At 43.7% G+C, this 22,087-nt stretch overlaps 1 protein-coding gene across 1 annotated transcript in view; it reads left to right on the top strand.

Moving 5' to 3' along the window:
- The window catches only part of LOC144691809 (interferon-induced GTP-binding protein Mx3-like), a 54,009-nt gene that overhangs the window by 19,843 nt on the left and 12,079 nt on the right, over window positions 1-22,087 (top strand). The window contains exons 5-11 of the mRNA XM_078560313.1: window positions 2,763-2,901; window positions 6,011-6,209; window positions 7,171-7,249; window positions 12,905-13,027; window positions 17,822-17,966; window positions 19,166-19,324; window positions 21,083-21,159. Coding sequence (XP_078416439.1) covers window positions 2,763-2,901; window positions 6,011-6,209; window positions 7,171-7,249; window positions 12,905-13,027; window positions 17,822-17,966; window positions 19,166-19,324; window positions 21,083-21,159 — 921 coding nt within the window. The remainder of the gene's footprint in view (window positions 1-2,762; window positions 2,902-6,010; window positions 6,210-7,170; window positions 7,250-12,904; window positions 13,028-17,821; window positions 17,967-19,165; window positions 19,325-21,082; window positions 21,160-22,087) is intronic.

Genomic DNA, 22,087 nt, shown 5'->3' with positions numbered 1-22,087 from the left:
GGCACCACGTTGGGAGCATACTAAGTTGGATGAAATGGTTCTTCGCACTCCTCCAGTGGTTTTGGGGAGCTTTTTTGCGGGCTTTTCGATGGGTGGGGCTCCTGATTTTGAGCCTACATAATGGATCAACCCCTCCAGAGCCCCGGAGTCTCCCTGAGGTACGCCCCAATTCTTCTTCCCGCATTTCTGCCTGTCTTGCGTATTGTACGGCCTTTTCTAAAGTTAAATCGTCTTTAGTTTGTAAGAAGCCTGATAGCACCTCATTAAGCATACCGACCACTATATGGTTGCGGATTAACTCTTCTCTTAAGCCTCTGTGGCCTCAGCTACTGGCTAGTCTGTATAGGTCATTGATAACTGAATTGATGGATTAACCTGGCCACTGGCTTCTTTGGTTGAATCTCAACCGCTCAATTACCAGATTTTTTCTTAGGGCTGAAATAGGTATAAAAGCTCCTTAGAACCTCCTTGTAAGATGACTAGGTCTTCTTAGTTTCTTGCCTCACCAGGACGTTGTCTGCAATGGGCCCGATGCATACAGTAGGGTGCTGACCTGGTGTTTTTGTGCCTTCCCCTGTAAGCCTGAAGCTGCTTGGTACCTTTCAAACTGCTGCCGGCAGAGCTCCCATCATAGTCCTTGCTGCAGACTCTCAATATTTTTAAAGGGCTGTGGAATGAGTAGTGACTGTTCACCTTCACTTGTTCACTTTCTGCCTCATACCAAGGCCCATCTTGTTTTTTTTTTTCTTTCTTCTTCGCGAAGTCGAGCTTCTACTTTTAAAGTGATGTTTCCAGGTTTTCTCCTGTGGGTTTCATGTCCGTGGCATCATTATTTTAAACTGCTGTCTCCAGCGCTGCCACCATGGTTTGGATCATCGTCCTGTGCTTCATGTTGGTTTCAGGCTGAATGAGGTTATGAGGTTCCTCTTACACTATAGGTGACTTGGGCATAGGCTATATTAAGTTTTTCATAAATAATTTTGCAACCAAAACCACATGGTAAGAAACATTACTCTCTGCGCACAGACTGTTCTGTAACTTGTGCCTTCGGAGTCCCTTAGTCATCTGATCTGATGTCATGCTTACATCATCATTAACCTCACTGTCTAATTAACATATATATTCACCCTTTCATCTACAGGGAATGACTTTCCTATTTTCCGTAGCTGTCCACCTGCTGGCAAATCAACCAAACCTTCCAGGAAACTCATCCTTTCTTTTCCTGTCATGGTAATGTCCGATGCCACCAGTAAACCCAAGATATCTAATTGAATGCAGCTTATTGTTACTGTCTCCAGATATAACAGTGTCTCCGCTCCCCATTCCCTTTCCCCGCTGCATCAACAACGAGAGATGCCCATATTTTTTCAGGAATTGACCTTTAGTTTCAATTGTCTTCAGATTGGTAACTGGTCTCATTTTTCTTTTGAAGTCTTGATTCACATAGATATAGGTTTTGCTGAAAAAAGAAACATGCTATTGAAGCTTTTCACTTTGCATTCATCAGGACAGCTCTCAAGATAAACCAACAGTAAAGGGAACAACAATTTATACTGCATGAGAAGACAGTGCTGATTGGTTGGCAACCATGATTCACTTGCCAACTAATCAGCACTGTCTTCTCATGCAGTATAAATTGTTGTTCCCGTTACTGTTGGTTTATCTTGTGTAGCTGTCCTGATGAATGCAAGATGAAAAGCTTCAATAGTATGTCTCTTTTTTCAGCAATACTCAAGTTCTGTACTACCAAACATCTATAGATATAAGTTTTTGATATTGATCTCGATTGGTGAATTACTGCACTCATCAAAGTATTGGCAACAAAGCTATTTTTTTCCCTTCAGTGTTAGAATGAACCAATCCTTGCTCTGGTATAGCACAGGTTAGATCCAGAGGTAGTTACGGTACTGCAGTGTTTATAATATCGGAGCTCAAATCCCTCCCGTGAATTTGTGAAATTCAATTAATCTGGTAGTGTGTGGGTTAGCACTGGTACAAGTAAACACGAAAGCTACTGGAACTGTTATACAAAAGCAAATTAGTTCACTAGTTTCCTTCAATGAAGGGAAATTGCCATCCCTACCTGGTCTGGCACTGTAAGAACATCAGAAGTAGGAGGAAGAAGAGCTCACATGGCCCCTCGAGCCTGCTCTGCCATTCAACATGATCCTGGCTAATCTTCCACCTTAGCTTGACCCTCCCACACCCTCCCATATTTCTTGTTGCCCTTAGAATCCAAAAATTTATCAATCCCTGCATTGAAAATATTTATAGACTGAGCATCCACAGCTCTCTCCAAAGGTTCGCAATACTCTGAGTGTGGAAATTTGTCCTCCTCTCAGTCCTAGACGGCTGACCTTTTATGCTGAGACCCCAGTTCTAGACTCGTCGACCAGGAGAGCAGCCTCTCAGCATCCACCCTGTCAAGCCCTCTAAGAATTTTATACATCACAAACAACTCTAAACTATGTGGTTGGACTCCTAATCCCTTAGTAAATACAGAGCAACAACAGCGTCAATAGTACCTTTAAAGTGAGGAAACACCCCAAACAACTGAGTGAGCTGCAAATACCATTATTTTAAGTGGAAATCTTATTGCTTCCTTAGTAGAACAATGGGATGGGCAATAAATCAAGCCTTTCCGGCAAAATAATTAGAAAAATAAAGTATTGGGGCTGCCACAACACCTCAGCAATATGCCCCTGCACCGATCTCAAGAGTGTACATCGATAATTAACGTTTACATTTTGTTTACTTCCTAGATCAAAAATCTCATCAATTCCTACATTAGAAAAGAAGAAACTATAATTCTGGTAGTCATCCCCTGTAATGTGGACATTGCTACCACAGAAGCATTGAAAATGGCGCAGGAAGCTGACCCGAAAGGGGAAAGGACACTGGGTAAATTGAAATAAGATTTTACTTGAGTAAATGTGGTTTTGTGGGTGTTTTTGTACACTTGGTTTTAAGACAGGCCATCACTTGGAAACTTTTTAGCACTTTCTCTCCCCCTCAGTGTCATTGATTTCCAGAGCGGATATAGCACCAAACTCAAAGTCTCCCTGCTCTTTCCCAACAATTTGATATAACACCAACTGTAGAAAGACATCCCCCATTGCATGAGGGTGATACACGTTCCCACGCCAGTCATCAGTGCCTGTCTGAGTGAGACTTCAATTTGGTGTCTAGTCATTGCTGATTGCTAGTAATGTGGACTCTGAGCTGGGTGGATTCTGTTCAACTTCACTTCATTGCATTCTTGCAGTGAAAGTGTGATGTTTTTGTTCTATTCCAGATAACCAGATGATGAAGGATTGAAATGAAGCCTAACTTTTACACATTTACAAGCTTTTATTTACAGAGGCTCCATTAAATTCACCTGCTAACCCCAAGCACCACATTTTCTTTTTGCTCCCATGCATACCTCCTTTGTAAACCCTTTACCATTTAAGTGTCTCATTTGCTAGGGACACTACAGACCCACTGTAACAAAAACCAACTAAAGACAAACAAACTGAAACTTTAAAGGAAATTTCATAACTTGAATTAAAATGTAATTCCCAGGGTTGATGATGTACTCCAGCCCCCGCTCCCCTCCACCCTCTCCCCCCCACCACCCCCTGTTACCCACTGGTCACAGAAGGCCTCAACTGTACCATTGGACACTGCGTGCTCCCTCTCCAGGGTTACTCAGGCACAGGCCTAGCCACGGAAGAGAGGCAGGCAGTCAGGCCGAACAACCCCCTGGACTGCCCTCTGCCTAGGCCTGTTGGTGGCCACCTTGGCTCAGCCCAGGAGCAGACCAGCAAGGAAGTCCTCTGACCTGCTCGCACCTCCTTCATTCCTGGTGACCAAAGATCAGGAGCATGGGGCTGAAGCAACCAGAAATTGAGGCTGCGGAAACTACAGGCGGTCTGGGGAGTCTGTGGAGTGAATAGACTTAACCACCTATTGCACTAGACTGTCACGGGCAACACCTTCCATGCCAAATCCCCAGTGGACAAAAGGAGGATTCCCGCATACAGAGCCTCCCACTGGGGGCTGATCCCATTTATAGGAGCACAAGTGAATCTCCAATTCATGCCCACCACCTGCCTACAATTAAACTCTCAGTTAATATACATTTATCAATTTTAACCTTTAAGTTTTCCAATATTTTTGACTGGCAATCCTCTTAAATATTGATTCGTATTCCAAGAAGTCCTGAAAATTTTGGCATATTCTGGGAACCGATACAAATATTTCTACACGCTATACTTCTATCCTTTTCTTACAACACTCTGGATTGTTTAGACTCGTGTATTTTAGCTCATTCTCATGATGCAGTCCTAGCTGCTCATACATTTGAGAGTGTAGATTTTTGCTTTGACATTTCACATTTTCACATTGGATGGCTGATGTAAGGGCTTCTCATTTACTGAATAATTTCAGTGAATTGCCAAGAATCACACAAGGCCCTACATATCCATTGGGATCAAACCAGAAAACAGTGGAAAAAGCACACAGGTCAGGCAGCATCTGTGAAGAGAGATATAAACTTGTGAAAGTCAAATACTGAGGGTACTGGAAACCTGAGATGAAAAGGTATGACTCTCCTTCAGAGCTAAAGGGAAATAAAAAGTAGACTGAGTAGAAAGTACAAGTGGTCTGCTTTAGTTCTGAAGAAGAGTCGTACGGACTCGAAACTTTAACTGTGTTTTTCTCTCTCCACAAATTCTGTCGGACCTGCTGAGTCTTTCCAGCATTTTCTGTTTTTATTACAGAATTATGCAAGGTCAGCCGCCTGGAATGTCAGAAAAGTTAGACATAGGTTTTAAGCAAGTGTCGGGGGTGGTGGAAGGGTGGAAACTGACGATAGAAGGAAGATAGGAGAGATTAAATGACAAAAAGTCTCATGCTGTAAAGCCGAAGGGAGTGGGAATGTGACAAGTAAAGAAACAAAAGATGTGACCAGAGGAGGTGTGAATGGCAGAATGATGAGCTGCCGCTGTCTGGAAGCAAAAACAAGAGTAAGGTCAAAACCAGCAAAGGAATAGATAACAATATAATGGCAGAGGTTATAATCATAGAATTGTTACAGCTCAGAATGAGGTCATTCAGCCCATCGTGCTTGTGCTGGCTCCCTGAAAGAGCAACTCAATTCCCCTGTCCTTTTTTCTCTTATCTTTTCTCTTCAGATAATGATCCAATTCTCTTTAGTAAGTACAGAGACAGGGAAACAAGCCGGGGGTGACGGTAAGCGTGGGTGGGGGAGGAAAATTAATATAGATGGTCGGTGATTGGAGGAAGGCAAGAAAAATTAAATGACACAAGGGATGATGATGCCAAGGCGAGAGGGAGTGGCAATGGAACAAGATTGGTCCAGGTTGCTATCAGATAACCAAGTAGTGAAGGATAGAACTGGAACCTACGCTGTATACACTTATAAGCTTTTATTTACAGAGGCAAACATACGCCACCAACTCCAACAAACACAGTTTCGGTTTGCTCCTATATATAGGAGAACAAGTGAATCCCCACCACCTACGTACAATTGAATGCTCAATTACAATATAATTAAAACAGATGGGGTGCAAATGGTTACAGCAGAATCGAAGAGAGGGAGGGTAGCATGGAAAATCTGGCAATAAAGGAGAAGACTTTCATGGCCTAGGAATGTGAAAGTAAGGTGAGTAAGGTGGGTAGACGTTAGGGGTGTAGGCCTGCTGCAAACTTGATTGGGAATGACCAGTCTCATTATGTAGGACCTATGCAATCACTGGATAGGAGGGGCTTCCATCCCATTCAAGCGATTGGATTGGAACAAAGATCTAACCTCAGCCCTTGATCTCAAATGAGATTCTGCTTGAAAGGTGGTTTGTCTATATGTCTCAAAATTGGATTCTGTATCCGCTATCGTGTTAATGTGCCATTGGGTGTGACTGGCAAATACCATGCCAGTAATGAATTGAAGAATGATTGTCACTCTCACTGATTGAGAAGTCACTGAATGTTGTGATGTACTCTACAGGTGTTCTTACAAAGCCAGACTTGGTTGACTATGATACAGAAAAAGAGATTCTCAAAATCATCAACAATCAAATGGTCCCTCTAAAAAAAGGTTACATGCTCATCAAGTGTCGTGGACAGCATGACCTATTGGCAAATACATCCCTGGCTAGTGCATTGGAGAAGGAAACTGAATTTTTCAACAAGAATATTCATTTTAGGTACTTATTTTGTTCTTCGAAACAAAGCAGCTGAAACACAACCTTCATTTCATAAGTTGAACAATTACCATAAAATTGACCAACTAGTGACGATCCTTCTTCGTGGGCAATCCACGGGGTTGAATTGGTTTCGGGATTAGATCCTGTCAGGAAGGCTAAGGCCAGGTTAACCCTCTGAGGCACCATGCTCCACAGTGCTCCATGGTACTGTTGATGATTGGGTGTTCAACTCAGCTCATTAATGTAATCTGAAGACATGTCACTGGGATTCATCCCAATCAACTCCAGCTAATCTTGCAAGCCAAAGGCCTTGTGACTAGATTGCTCTCGACTGGATAAGCCACACAAACTGGTCTGTGCTGGTACTTTTACCCATACTCTGGGGTTCCTAAGCCTTAGGTCACAGCGACCAGCCATAAAGTTCTTTGGACTTGATTATGTGTCATGTCTCCTTGTAGGGAAAGAGTGTAAGCTGCATTGGGCAAACAGAAGTTCCGCCTGTGTGCATTTCTCAGTGGTCTGGTTTGAAGATTCTAGAAGAGAGAATTTGTACTTATACAGTGTATTTTACAACTTCAGGACATCCCTAAGTACTTTACAGCCAAAGAAGTAAAGTGTGGCCACTGTTGTAACGTAGGAAATATTTTCACAAATTTTCACAAAGGATGCTCCCACAGACAAATTGCCATAGCATCTGTTTTAGTGATGTCAGTTGACAGATAACGAAGGGCAGGACAATGGGAGAACTTGCTTATTCATCTTTGAATAGCGCCAGGGGTTATTTTACCCTTGTTCAAGAGATGCTACATCACTGTCCAGTCTCCTCTTTGCTGTGAATTGTTAAAAAAGGGCAAGACTTGATTTGTTAAGAGGAAAGTAAGAAATGCTGCCAGCATTTGTGCCAGCTTTTTCAACATATTCTAAAATCTCTCTCTCTCTCTCTCTCTCTCCCTCACCATAGGCCACTGCTGGATAAGAAAATGGCATCCTTCCAACATTTATCTACTAGACTCACCAGTGAGCTCGTGGTACAAATCCGGGTTAGTTACACCCACTTTGATTGTAGGTTGGTTTGTGGGCCTGAATGAAAAATCGGAACAAACTTATGTTGCATTTTGTTGGCCTAGAAGGGTCCGCCATCATTGTCAGGGTCAGAGGGCAGGATTTTGACGTCGTCGGGTGGGAGCGGTGGGCAGACCAGTGATTAGCCCCCCAACCGCGATTTCACGTTGGCTGCCCAATTAACGGCCAGCCAGCTCTGCGCTGCGGGGGTGGGGGCTGGGGGAGGAAGAGCGCTGAAGTCTGCGTGGGCGTGGGGCAGTGCCCAATGACAGCTCCCTGAAGCCAGAGAGCTGCCTCAGGGAGCTGAAGAATTTTACACCACGAAATAAAGATTTGGGAAAGCAGGAAAAAAATGTCCACACACCAGATTCCCTCCCATGAACATATAGATTATAAAAATTCTGTCTTTTTTAAAAAGTGAACATCAGAAGCCTCATCCCGCCTGTGGATGAAGTTTCCTCAAAAATCTCAAGGCCGCCTGGCCGATCCGCCCACCCACCAACCATAACGTTGGACGGGCAGCGAAAAGTTGCACTTAATTAATACATTAATGGCCTGAGTAGGCATCTTAATTGTTGGCGGGCGTGCTGCTGGCTCTCACGCCCGCCCGCCGACGGAAATATTGTGCCAGTGCGCGATGACATCGAGACACTCGCCCAACGTCACCACGCGCTATTTTACACCCGGTCAGATCGGGCACACGCCCGTCCGTGGGACGTAAAACTCCGCCCATAGCTGCAAGGCTTAGAAGAGGTGATGAAGGGCGGAATATCCGCAAGCGTGACCAGGCTTCGTAGGCCTTGCTCCCTTCTGGCTCAGGCCTGGCTCCGCTTTCCGGCAGGCAGCCTTGGGAATCGGTGTAGGAAAAGTGACGGGAGCACAAATCAACCAGCAGCCCGGGCACCAACAGCCCTCCCAACCGCTGCCAACGTTTACATGTGGCGGTGGGCAAGGGGCAGCTGCCAATGGTCCTGTGCAGGTCAGAGGGGAACTTGGCATGGGGAGACGGTGATAGGACTTGTTGTTGCCCTGCTTTTTACAAAGGATAATTTAACCTTCACTGTTGGATGTGGACAGACCAAATCAAGATTGGTGCATAACCCAGTCAATAGAAATTTGAGGTTAATTAACAGGATTATGAGGATGATTTGAATGCTGCCCGACAGGGTGGATGGGCAGAAGAAATGACCAAAATCATTTCCCCAGCTTGTGGGGACTGTTTGGCTGTGCTTTTCGCTGCTTTCTTGAGCAAATATCAAGGACGTACGACAAAGTCGGTAAAATCTTTCTTAACATATGTATGCCTACACTTGGCTGAAAATGCCCATTCTCATCGGATTTTCAAAGTTAGGTAGAGTCAGTAACTTGGAATGGGACACTGCCTGTGAACAACATGTGCAGTAGGCTTACAACAAAGAGAACATGTCGCATCCAGGTGACCACGTTGGGACCCGGTTACAATTTTTACTAGGTGACCTGAGAGGGGAGCGCTCCTTCAGGGTCCATATGGAAATCTTAGGCTCCTTGACACAATCTTATACCCCCACCTCCCTAGGATGGCCTGGCAAGCAGATCCCAATCTCAAATGGTGGCCAGGAGCCGAGCAACTTCCCACCAATTTCTCAACAAGGTCTGACCAGAATGGGAGGAGAACAACTTCAATTAAATACGCTAACTGGTCAGCTGACCATTGTGGTGGGGAAAGTCTAAGCAAGGGCATCAGGGCATCCTGAAGGGGGAGGGTGATAAGGCAGAGGTCATGGTACATGTTGGTACCAATGACATAGGTAGAAAGAGGGATGAGGTCTTTTATCAAGAATTCAGGGAGTTAGGCAGTAGACTGAAAACCTCTCGGGTTGTAATCTCTGGATTACTCCCAGTACCACGTGCTAGCGAGCACAGAAATAGGAGAATAGCACAGATGAATACGTGGCTTAAGAGTTGGTGCAGGAGGGAGGGTTTTAGATTCCTGGATCACTGGGACAGTTTTTGGGGAAGGTGGGACCTGTACAAGCGGGACAGTCTACATCTGAACCAGAGCAGGATTAACATCCTTGCGAGCAGGTTTGCTAGTGCTGTTGGGAGGAGAATAAACTAATTCGGCAGGGGGAGGGGACACAGAATGTTAGCAGAATAGGGACACATCATAATATAGTGAAACAATCAAGTCAGAGGGAGCACAGGTGCAATAAGTTTCAAGGGAGTAAGGCAAGGCTGGATGGCCTCTAATTTAATGCCAGGAGTATTACAGGTAAAACGGATGAGTTAAGGGTGAGGATTGACACGTGGAATTGTGATATAGTAGCCATCACAGAGACATGGTTGAGGGAAGGGCAGGATTGGTAGCTCAACATTCCGGGATATAGAATCTTCAGGCGAGACAGGGGAGGGGGTAAAAGAGGAGGAGGCATTGCATTATTAGTTAACGAGTCAGTTACTGCAATAAGGAGAGATGATATCTTGGAGGGGGCATTGAATGAAGCTTTGTGGGTAGAGTTTAGGAATAAAAAAGTAGCCGCCACAGTGTTAGGCATTTATTATAGACCCCCAGATAGTCAGCGGGAAATTGAGGAGCAAATATGTGCACAATTTGCAGAGATGTGTAAAAATAATAACAATAGAGTAATTATGTTTGGTGATTTCAACTTTCTCAACATTAATTAGGGTAGTGTTAAGGGCTTGGATGGAGTGGATTTCTTGAAATGTGTACAGGAGAACTTTTTAGGTCAATATGTAGAGGGTCCAACAAGGGACGGCGCAGTGCTGGAACTAATTCTGGGGAATGAAGCCGGACAGGTGACTGAGGCGGTGGTGGGGGAGCATTTTAGTGATAGCGACCACAACATGGTACAATTTAAGCTTGTTTTGGACAAAGAAATTGACAAGTTGCAAAAAAATGCTTTGGATTGGTTGAGAGCACATTTTAGTAAAATAAGGCAGGATCTGGCCAAGGTATACTGGGAACAGCTACTTGTGGGGAAATCTACAGAAGAGCAGTGGGGGGCATTCAAAAATGAAATGGGGAGGGTACAGGCTCAACATGATCCCTCTAGGGTGATAGGAAGGAGTAACAAGCCCAGAGAACCATGGATGACCAGAGATATTCAGGTTATGATGAGAAGGAAAAGAGAGGCTTTTAGCAGGTACAAGGGAAGCAAATCAGCGGAGGCATTAATGGAGTACAGAAAGTGCAGGGTGGAGCTTAAGAAAGCAATTAGGAGAGCTAAGAGGGGATATGAGAAAGCTCTGGCTGGTAAAAGTAGGGAAAATCCCAAGATATTCTACAAGTATATCAATGGGAAGAGGATAACCAGGGAAATAGTAGGGCCCATAAGGGACCAAGGGGGCAGTCTATGGGTGGAGCCAGAGGACATCGCTAAAGTGTTGAATGAATACTTCACGTCCGTCTTCACCCAAGAGAATGAGGATGAAGGTATCAAACTCAGGGAGAGAGACTGTGAGGTTCTTAAGCAAATTGATATAGTGAGTGACAAGGTATTGGAGGTGTTGGCAGGCTTAAAAGTGGACAAATCTCCAGGTCCTGATGATTTGTGTCCCAGACTGCTGAGGGAGGCAAGGGAGGAGATCGCAGGGGCTCTGACCCAAATTTTTAATTCCTCTCTGGCCACGGGGGAAGTGCCAGAGGACTGGAGAACAGTTAATGTGGTTCCGCTATTTAAGAAAGGTTGTAGAGATAAGCCAGGAACTACAGGCCAGTGAATCTCACATCAGTGGTAGGGAAACTATTGGAGAAAATTCTGAAGGAGAGAATCTATCTCCACTTGGAGAGGCAAGGCTTGATCAGGGATGCATGGCTTTGTCAGAGGGAGGTCATGCCTAACAAATTTGATTGAATATTTTGAGGAGGTGACCAGATGTGTAGATGAGGGTAGTGCAGTTGATGTAGTTTATATGGATTTCAGCAAAGCCTTTGACAAGGTCCCACATGGGAGACTTATAAAGAAGGCAAATGCACATGGGATACAGGGTAATTTGATAAGGTGGATTCAAAATTGGCTGAGTCGTAGGAGACAGAGGGTGATGACAGAAGGATGCTTTAGTGACTGGAAGCCTGTGTCCAGTAGCATACCACAAGGATCTGTGCTGGGTCCCATATTATTTGTCATTTATATAAAAGACAGATGACTATGTGGGGGGTAGGATTAGTAAGTTTGCGGATGACACAAAGATTGGCCAGGTGGTTAACAGTGAGCTTGAGTGTCCTGGGCTACAAGAAGATATAGACAGGATGGTCAAATGGGCAGATAAGTGGCAGATGGAATTAACTCTGAAAAGTGTGAGGTGGTACACTTTGGAAGGAGTAATTTGTTAAGGACGTATTCAATGAACGGCATGACACTAGGAAGTTCTGAGGAGCAAAGGGACCTTGGTGTGTGTGTCCATAGATGTCTGAAGGCAGAGGGGCATGTTAGTGGGGTGGTGAAAAAGGCATATGGGACACTTGCCTTTATCAATTGAGGCGTAGATTACAAAAGTAGGGAGGTCATGTTGGAGTTGTATAGAACCTTGGTGAGGCTACAGCTGGAGTACTGTGTGCAGTTCTGGTCACCACATTGTAGGAAGGATGTGATTGCACTGGAGGGGGTGCAGAGGAGATTCACCAGGAAGTTGCCTGGGATGAAACATTTAAGTTATGAAGAGAGGTTGGATAGACTTGGGTTGTTTTCGTTGGAGCAGAGAAGACTGAGGGGCGACCTGATCGAGGTGTACAGGATTATGAGGGGCATGGACAGGGTGGATAGGGAGCAGCTGTTCCCCTTAGTTGAAGGGTCAGTCACAAGGGGACATAAGTTCAAGGTGAGGGGCAGGAGCTTTAGGGGGGATGTGAGGAAAAACTTTTTTACCCAGAGGGTGGTGACGGTCTGGAATGCACTGCCTGGGAGGGTGGTGAAGGCGGGTTGCCTCACATCCTTTAAAAAGTACCTGGATGAGCACTTGGCACGTCATAACATTCAAGGCTATGGGCCAAGTGCTGGTAAATGGAATTCGGTAGGTAGGTCAGTTGTTTCTCATGTGTCGGTGCAGATTTGATGGACCGAAGGGCCTCTTCTGCACTGTGTGATTCTGTGATTCTGTGAAGGGCATCCCCTACCGCCCCCAATGTCTGGTTTGTCTACAGTTAATTAACACATATTATATGTATATGCAATACTATTTATTTTAAGCTGAATTGGACCAAAATTTACCAAAACCTAATTCATCCATCCTTGGGCTCTTAAAAATTGCACTTATGAGATGATTCTGGATATGCAGAGTAATGAATATCCCAGAGAGATTTGTACAAAGTGATGAAATTTTTAATGTGATTCTTCCTCCCCTACTTTAATGATCATTTGGACAACCAATTTACAACATCTAGTTAACTCACGAGTGCCACAAGAGTCGATTTTTTGTTTTATCAACAAATTTTAGCCAAATTGAAAGGGCCAACTTGTTTCTACATTGGTAACCATCTATTGTACTAAAAATATGGGCAATCGACAGGACTTCTAACATGCGAGTTTAAGCAGTTGAATTAAAGTTTTGGTAACCTCACTAATTTTGACTGCTTGTGTGAAATGTTATCCACGCTTTATTTAATATGTTTTTGTAATTCTTGTTTTTCCACAAAGAAATGTCTACCTGGTATTCATGAGAAAATCGGGAGCAAAATAAATGAGATCACGAAACAGTTCAATGAAATGGGAGGGACAATCCCAGAAGACACTAAAGCAAGAGTCCACATTCTAACTAGCGTAAGTTGTGAGAACTTTTTCATTGAAACTTTCTTTAAATAAACAAGGTAATCTTTTGTAAGGATTTGGACTCTATACTAAATTCCAGAGTAAGTAAATTCTTGTTGGGGAATAACCATATTGGCAAAAAAGACACTAATTTAGTTTGTAAGCTAACAAGGTTTATTGGACAATAAAGGTTGATACTTAACATTTCATTAGTCGAGGCATGGCACGATACACAAGTTCTACGTGCGTTGGTCTGTCTTCCTGTGGATTCCAGGAATCCAGGGGTCTTCACTTCTTGGATTCCTAAACCAGGTCTCTTGGCTCATGACATCCTTCGAGATTTTAGCTTAGCCAACCTAATTCTATTTTACATACATATTCTTTTTCAGCTTTTAGACTTCAACTCTAGTGCATCCTTTTCCAAACCCCAACTTCCCAGCCTATCTTAACTACTAAAGCTTCCAGTCCACCTGAACTGCTGAAGCTACACACTTCACAGCTGCCTGCTGAGTATTTTCTCTCCCTCTCTCTCTCTCTCTCTCTTTCCCTCTCTGGTGGAAACAGCTTTCTAACAATGACTGTGGCTTTCCCAAGATGACTAAGACTGAACTTTACTACCGATTCTCCCAAGCTAGACTTTAACTGACTGACTGAACAATTCCTCGACAGCTAAATGGTTATACATTTTCTATTTACTCTTAATTCAATTACTCTAGCCCTGGCAATCCTGTCTATACTGGATCCACTGATCTCTAATACTGGATTCTTAAGGCATTCTTTGCCCTGTGGCTGTTATTTTAGTCACTAACTAAGCCTAACACTGAGTTCTTATGGCAATCCCTCAACCTGTGACAAGTAGCAGTCGATTGGCAATGTCCTACGCTAACTTCCTATCAAATGCTGTACTCCTAATTCTCTCTCCCAACAAAGACCCCTCAGCAAGTGCCCTGTGACAAATGCTAACCCTTAGTGAGTGCAAAGACCTCAGTGATGCACCCCTATTTTTATACCCTTTTTGCATCAGCCTTGCAACATTTAGCCCAAGTATGTGCACCTGAATCAACATAATTAACGGCTTCTAACCTAACATTTGCAACTTTTGACTAATGGAAAGAGCGCTCCTAGCATCCCCATAACAATCTAGCCTTAATAAGTATCTCTAACTAGAGGTCCTTGGAACATTCTAGGCCCAAGACCATTCTTCGAGCCAATCAGCTTTGGTGTCCCTTCTTATTGCTAATCTATAACTTGTATCTTTGACTGGAGGCCTGAAACATCTAGTCCTCAGGCCACCCTCTTGGCCAATCAGCAATGTAGCTTTGGCTTCTCTTTACTGCTAAGATAGACTCACTGGAGCCCAGATGTGCAAGTGTGTCCTAGCCATAACTTTCGTTCACTCCCAAAGGACGCACATGTTCTTTCTTAAAGTTACATCGCAGTATCTAGCACGTAAAGAGATCCTAATTTTCTTAACAACGTACCCAAAAATTCACGAATCATCTCAAAAATAAATACAAATTAAAATTTTTCATCACAAAGCTTATGCATAGAATGGTTTGATAATTTAAGCCTTATTAATTACACAAATATGCCAATGAGGTGAAATATAACACTTTGTACAAAAGTAGCATATCCAATGCAGAATGAAGATTGCAAAACATAAAAAAATCAGAACTTATGATTACGAGTGGAATGAGAGTGCCATCTAGATAGAATCTTACAGTACAGAAGAAGGCTGTTCAGCCCATCACAACCATGCATGCCCATTAATTCTCATGCCGTCCCCTTGCCCGGCACTCTTTTAAAATGTTCTTTTTCAAATATTTATCCATTGCCATTTAGAAGTAATTATGGTTTCTCTTTCCACCATTTTCTGACAGAACACTTCATGCTCTTGCAACATTCCTCCCCGCAATACTTCTCCAAATCTCTTCTTTCGTTCAGTGCTTATGAGCTTAAAGTTTTTTTTTGCCTTCTGGTTATTCACTCACTGACTAGTGGAAGTAGCTCGGTTTCTGATTTAATTCTGAACACAGGTTTGGGTTGTGGTAGCACAGTTGTTATGATACCCGACTAGTAATCCAGAGGCATGAGTTCAACTAAATAAAATTAATTAAATAAATCTGGAATAAGAAGCTATTCTCAGTAATGATGACCATGGCACTACTGGATTTTCATTACATCTAATTCACTAAGGTCCTTTAGGGAAGAAAATCTGCCCTTCTTACCTGGTCTGGCCTACATGTGGCTCCAGATCCACAGCAAAGCAATTGCCTAACTGTCCTTGGATATGGCTTAGCCAGCCATTCAGTTGTATTCTAGAAGGCGGCTCACCGCCACTCTCTTAAGGGCAATTAGAGATGGGCAATAAATGCTAGTAAATCTGTGAATGAATTTTAAAAGAACCACTCTTTTATTCTAATGCCTTTCATAACCCAGAAAGAAAAAAACAGTAAAACTTGGGAAGTTAATGGCACTGTTCCGAACTGATCTTGTACAGCTTAAAATGGAACTCCAGTTCAGACAGCAATTTCCAAGTTTTATTGTGTTTTTCCTTCTGGGAAACTGCACTTGGACAGTTAAGGCCAGTTCCTGATGTATGGATGCTTCCAGTAGTCATGTGAGGACACCCAGTATGATTTCTAAATCTCACTGCAAAACAGTGAATCATGCACTTGGCCGTTATGCCAGGATAATGCTCATCATTGCACTATAGTGTTGATTCAACCAGAGGATAATAGGTCTGTTAGGAGGACACATTAATTGTATGGGGCTGGCAGATGCCTGTGCCATCTTGAGTACTAAGTGCACTCTGATGTGAACCAGCCCTATTCTGCCAGAAACTCTGGTGCCTACCACCACCATTTGGTTTGGTAACCAAATAGGTAAAATGTTGCCCTGTTCCTCACCCCAAACTAAACATACAGACTCAAAATGTTAACTGTTTTCCTCTCCGCAGATGCTGTCAGACCTGCTGAGTTTTTCCAGGTATTTTTGTTTTTGTTTTGTAAACAGTTCCTTTCTTCCTTTTTGTGAGGGGGACAGTGCCACCTTTTTTTCAAAAGAAAACTCTTTCCACAGGGGCCAAGTTTCTGGCCTTGATATCCCAAATCCATAACCCACGCCTCCTTACCAGCCCAACCCCTGTAGGGCCTACCTGCTCTCCTGAAGGCCATTGACCTCATCTCACTGGGCATACTGCCAAAATTAGGCCTGGTCCCACTGAGCCCAGGGATTGTGTGAATTTCCAGTATAGGGAAGTCCCTGCACTCTACCCAATCCCAGATTCTTCTCCTTTGTCCCATTTGCCTTCCAAGGTGTGTGTGTGTGTGTGTGTGTGTGTGTGTGGAGGATGGTCCACTTCACAAGTCCGAACAGAAGCTTGCAGCATGGGCTGGCACCCAGTATGTTCAGGTCCTGGCCAAGGCCAATTTCCAGTCACTTCTGCTGCATCTCTGGCAGGAGGGGAAGGAGTGTATCATGGAGCGTGAGCTAATTTGACCCCATTGATTTTTATGCTTCATGTCCAAACTTGGTTTATGTTTAACCACACGTCTCCCTGACATTCTAAAGTCAGCTAAAAGTTCATTTGTGGATCTTGGTAACTGCCAAATGAAAAAAAAAAATCCAAATCCTTGTTTAATTATGTAATGTTCAGATTTTTACAATTCTTAGAACAAAGCGATGAATCTCAAGTGTAGTGCAAATAACATTGTTTAGCATAGCGTAGGAACATTAGACCTTTGGGTCACATTTCATTTCACTCCACAATGTTTTCACACGGTTTACTTAATGTTAGTTGGATAGGTTGCACAATCATTTGGTAGGTCATAGCACTGAGACTTTATCCCAAGGACCTGGGCTCACACTTAAATTAGACTGAAGTCTTGACGTTGTGAAGATAAGATAAAAGTCTGTTCTCTGTGAAGTCTGAGTTGAATGAACGGGGTGGGGGGGGGCCTCAGTTCAATTCTGATAAGCAAGGGCTGCAGCACAAAGCTGTACATAATTCAACACAAAGGGGGCATTCCACCCAAAGGAGCCACCAGACAGCTGATGTGAACACTCACATCAAGGGTGGCAGCTTTGGTTCCGTTGGTAGCACTCTTAGCTCTGAGTCAGAAGGCTGTGTGGGTTCAAGTCATACTTCAGAGACACAAGTCCGAAACTCTAGGCTGACACTCCAGTGTAGCCGAAGGTGCTGTCCTTTAGATTAGATGTTAAGCTGAGGCTCTGTCTACTCTCTCAGGTATATGTAAAAGATTCCATGGCACTCTTGGACGAAGAGCAGGGGAGTTCGTCCCAGTGTCCTGGTCAATATTTATCCTTCAGTCAACACTTCTAATACAAATGATCTGGCCATTAGCAGTACTTTGCTGTTTGTGGGAGTTTGCTGTGTACAAATTGGATGCTGCGTTTCCTACATGACAACGATGACCATACTTCAAAAGTACTTCATTGGCTGTAAAGTACTTTGCGACATCTTGAGGTTTTGAAAGATGCTCTAGAAATGCAAGTCTTTTTCTATAGTAAGGAGTGCCCCTCTCGAGGCTGTGGGGTGAGGGAGGGGGCTCGGGGGTGTGGCTGGTCTCTTTGCTCTGCATTTGGCCATACCATAATGACGGGCAATGCTTGACTTTGACACCTGACGCCTAGACTGAAAAGGCGTATTTTATCACAAAAATACCCATTTCCCCAACAAGAACAATTTGATAAAGGTAACTCCCACCACCAGCCCATTTATTTTAAACTTCTAATATTTCACTGCAACTGAAGGAAAACTAATACTTACTAATTTAATTGCAGAAAATTCTAAACTACTGTGATGAACTCACTAATTTAGCAATGGGAGATTACAAAAAAAAATATAGCAGTGAGGTGAAGTTGCACCACTTTGCCAGGGAGAAATTTGCGGAGTGGTATAAGAAGTTGGATGGAGCCAAAATAAAGCGTAAGTATATTAGCATTATTTTCTTTCCATGCCTCTTTGAAACTCTTTTTGTTTCTAACCACTCTTTTGGAGCGCTGTGTCCCCCTGCCAAATCATGTCAACATATGACAGGCAGGAAAATATCAGTTGGTCCATCACACCTGCCCCAAACTCATGATGACCACGCTATCATGCCTAAATACTTCCCACCTACTCACGCAGCCATGTAATCTCAGAGGGGAGGCAAAAGAAACAGGAGGGGAGAAAAACAGGCCAATAGGGAAAAGGAAAATCTAGAAAATTCTGCATCAACTCCCTCAGGTGATTGAAACCAGTCCAGCAGATCACATGGACCAGGTTTTATAAGAACATAAAAAAATAGGAGTAGGCCATATAGCCCATTGAGCCTGCTCTGCCATTCAATAAGATCATGGCTGATCTGATGATGGCCTGAAGTCCGCTTTCCTCCCTGCCACCCCATAACCTTTGCTTCCATTGTGAATCAAGAACCTGTCTCACTCAGCCTTGAGTATATTCAATGACCCAGCCTCCACTGCTTTTTGTGGTGGAGAATTCCAAAGATTTATGACTCTCTCAGAGAAGAAATTCTTCATTAACTCCGCCTTAAATGGGAGACCCATTATCTATATAGACACTTCCCTTTTATCTGATGTGATCTCTTCCTTAGTCTGGAATTGGCGCAGCTTCCTTTTGAAGCTATACCCTGTTCTCTTCCTCTCAAACCATTTATAATTTCATTAGAAAGACCAAACACAGGAAATCTTCACACATGCGCTGTGCAAAGTCACTCCACATGGGCCAGGAATTTCCCTGGAGAGACTCCCGCTCCACCGCCATAACTTTGCCAGAGTGCAGTGGAAACCGTGAATGGGATTTTTCCGGTCCCGCCCGCCTTGGGAATCGTGGTGGGCGGGCCAGAAAATTTGACAGACCAGCAAAAGGTCCGTTAACTTTGGGCGGGAATTTCCAGTCTGACGGTGGGCAGGAGCAGAAGATATCAGCCAGTGTGAATGGAGTTTGTGTTGCATTCCCTGTGAAGTCACCGTAAAGGAGTGGGAATCAGCTCCAGGGAAATTCTGGCAATAGCGACAAAGGAAATTCTCGCTGCTCCCCCCTCCACGATGTTGTGTCGTTCCACATGAAAATCGGATACAGAATGAACTGAATAGGCTGACGTTTCTTTCCCCTTGTGCTTTCAGTCGATGAGGGAGCAATGAACATGGTCAAACATCATGAAAAACACTCTAAAGGGCGAGAGCTGCCTGGATTCACCAATTACAGAGTCTTCGAAGCTATTATCAGAGACCAGATTCAAGAGTTGCTCGAGCCCTCTCTTGAAATGATGAATGAATTTTCAGGTAAACCATGAAATACATACATCGCATGACATGAAAAGATGCTTTAAACAAAAGGGTTAATTGAGGGTTTTTGTGATTGCCTCAGCAGTTAGGGCTTTGTGAAAGTAGTTGAATTTTAGGCCCTGTGATGATGTTGTGGAATTCTATAATATAAATGCATAATCCACTTGTCTGAAACTCCTCTTTCTGCTATAATTGAGAGTTGGGGGAGCTGTTGAAACCTTTATAAGTGCCTCTGCCACCTCCAGACTTGTCAAGTTCAACAATTTCTTTGCTGACCCCCACCCTCCATTGTTCAGGACCAAACCTGCACATATCTTAATCGTAGCGTGGTGGCTGCGATGATGGACTGGCAATCCACAGGCCTGGATTAATCAGTAGAAAATTACGTCAAATCACATCTTGACAGTTGAGAACTTTAAAAAAAAAGGTACAAATTGAAATTAGTGAAAGTGACCAAATTGCCATTAAACTAAAGAAAAAATCAACTGGCTCATTCATTTCATTTAGGTCATCCTTATTAGGTATATCTGACTGCAGTCCACACCAATGTGGGTGACACTTCCCCCTGAAGTGACAGAGTAAGCTATTGTTGTATTAATTGTTCACATGGACTACAGCAGTTCACGAGGGCTACCCATCTTCTCAGAGAAACTGGAGATGGGCATTAAATGCCAGCCTTGCACACAATGCCAACATCATGATTTAAAAAAAAGTCTGTGCGCATTAAATGTCGCTCATCACTTTGCTGACTTATATTAGCTCCCTATCATTCACTAACTCAAGTTTCAAAGTTTTAATCTATTTTACATCTCTCAGTGGTCTTGCCTCACTAGTATCCAACTATATAACTCTCTAACCCAAACTCGCCAATGCTCAAGCTGGCATGCGGTGTAACCCTCCTTCCTTCACCCCAACATTGGTGGCAAAGGCTTTGAGCCTACACTCTGGAATGTCCTCATTAAACCCCTCCCCCTTCCATTCCATTCCAAAGCTCTTCAGACCCCACTTTTCCAACCAATCTTTTGGTTGTTCCCCTAACTTCATTTCCTGTTGACATCCCTTTTCCTAACAGCTGACCAAGAAGCGCCGGGAACATTATTTATAGAATACGAGTGGAAGTTGCTATTGTTGTTTCATTTGTCCTAAAGCACTGTTTCAAAGACATTCATGTTCCTCTAACATAGTGTTTCAAATTCTCCATCAAACACTTCAGGCTGGATTTTCCCTAAGGGGGTAGGAAACAGAAGTCAGGACTGTTTTTGAGTCTTGAACCTGCTCCCAGGGGAGAACAGTCACTCATTGGGATTTTGACTGGGGTTCCCGTTAATGGACATAGAGGCAGGTTCTCCATCCAATAAAGAGAGGTGAGGGGGCTCTCAAAGTTGGAGCTTGAAAGGCTGCAAAGCATCATAAGTAACTGAGACTTTGCTTCAACAGGGGGATATCCTCCCACCAACGTTTCTCTACCTTAAATTGAGGGACAGGTACAGCAGCCAGACCACCACTGTGAGGGTGGTGAATCCCTCTAAAGTGTGGACTGCCTAGATCGCTGGTCCCTCATTCTACTGCTGGGTGGCAGCCTCCAAACATCGAACTGGCCCCCTCCAGTGAAAGTTCAAGTTGGCCTCCTTTAATTGGCATTAACAAGGGTTCATAAGAAGCCCAATCATCACAGGTGGGCCAGAAATTCAGCCATTCATGTTTTTGATGGTCATATTGCATAACGAAGTGTTTTTCTTTGTTCTCTCCTTTCAGCTAAAGTTGAGACAGTGTGTAACACATTGGCACTTCTACACTTTAGTGGTCTCCCAGTTTTAGTCAATGAAATTCAGGTATGTAACACTAACTGCGGACTCACCTGCAGCTGTTTTAATGGCGGACTGCCTGTTTACATAGTGCAACACAGTCACTTCATTGTTTGGTCCTCAGTTAGACTTCTGGGAGGCCAATTAATTAGGTCCTTGTTTAGCTAGTCAGAGTTTCTGCTGGTGCCCTGTTCAGTAAAATATGAAGAATGTTTGATTCATGGCCAGTTTGTTCCGAAATGCATGATTGAATTATTAGGAGGCAGGTTGTGTTTCTAGTTAGCTGGTCTTAGGGCATGCTTGGTTGGACTGTCAAGGGTGTGCTCAAGCACTGAAGCAAGGAATCTTCTCCTAGTCAATTTGTTCCATCTTCTACAAACAACCGTTCCAAAACTAGGAAAAAGCTCAAGTATGGAATTTGAACTAAATGAAGAGGAAATTTGGGTGGGGTGTACAAAGGGTGATTGTTCTGCTACCAACACTTTCCTGCCTCATGGCCTAAGTTGTATTCTAGCCATGTCCTAATTCTGCACTTTAAAATGATAACAACCAATCTATTGCATTGTTATACTTGTCAAACATGTACCATGTAGGGTGGATGGATGAACATGACTCTTCCCAAGACAAGTTCTGGCTTTCTGGGGTTGATGCAGAATAGGGCCTCAACATGGTTCCTTGGTACAGCATGGGCAATTCAATGAGGCATTGAGCTACTTCTGGTTTTGTAGGCAAGACGCCCCAAATTTATTGCTGGGTAAAGACAAACTTAGCAGCGCCATGTTCCCAATACGATAAACGATTGGCAAATCGGGCACGCTAGCATCAGGCGTCTGCTGGTGTCCTCTCACCCCTTCTCTTCTGTTAGACTACGGAGATTAGACAATTGAGATTCAGAGCCAATCGAGATGTCAAAAAGAGCACACCCTGAGGCTGTTTGGGTTTTATTGAGTGGCTT

This window comes from Cetorhinus maximus, chromosome 16 (assembly GCF_964194155.1).
Source record: "Cetorhinus maximus chromosome 16, sCetMax3.hap1.1, whole genome shotgun sequence".
Classification (NCBI taxonomy): domain Eukaryota; kingdom Metazoa; phylum Chordata; class Chondrichthyes; order Lamniformes; family Cetorhinidae; genus Cetorhinus; species Cetorhinus maximus.
Note: the sequence above shows the minus strand (reverse complement) of the source record. Positions and strands in the feature narration are given on the sequence as shown.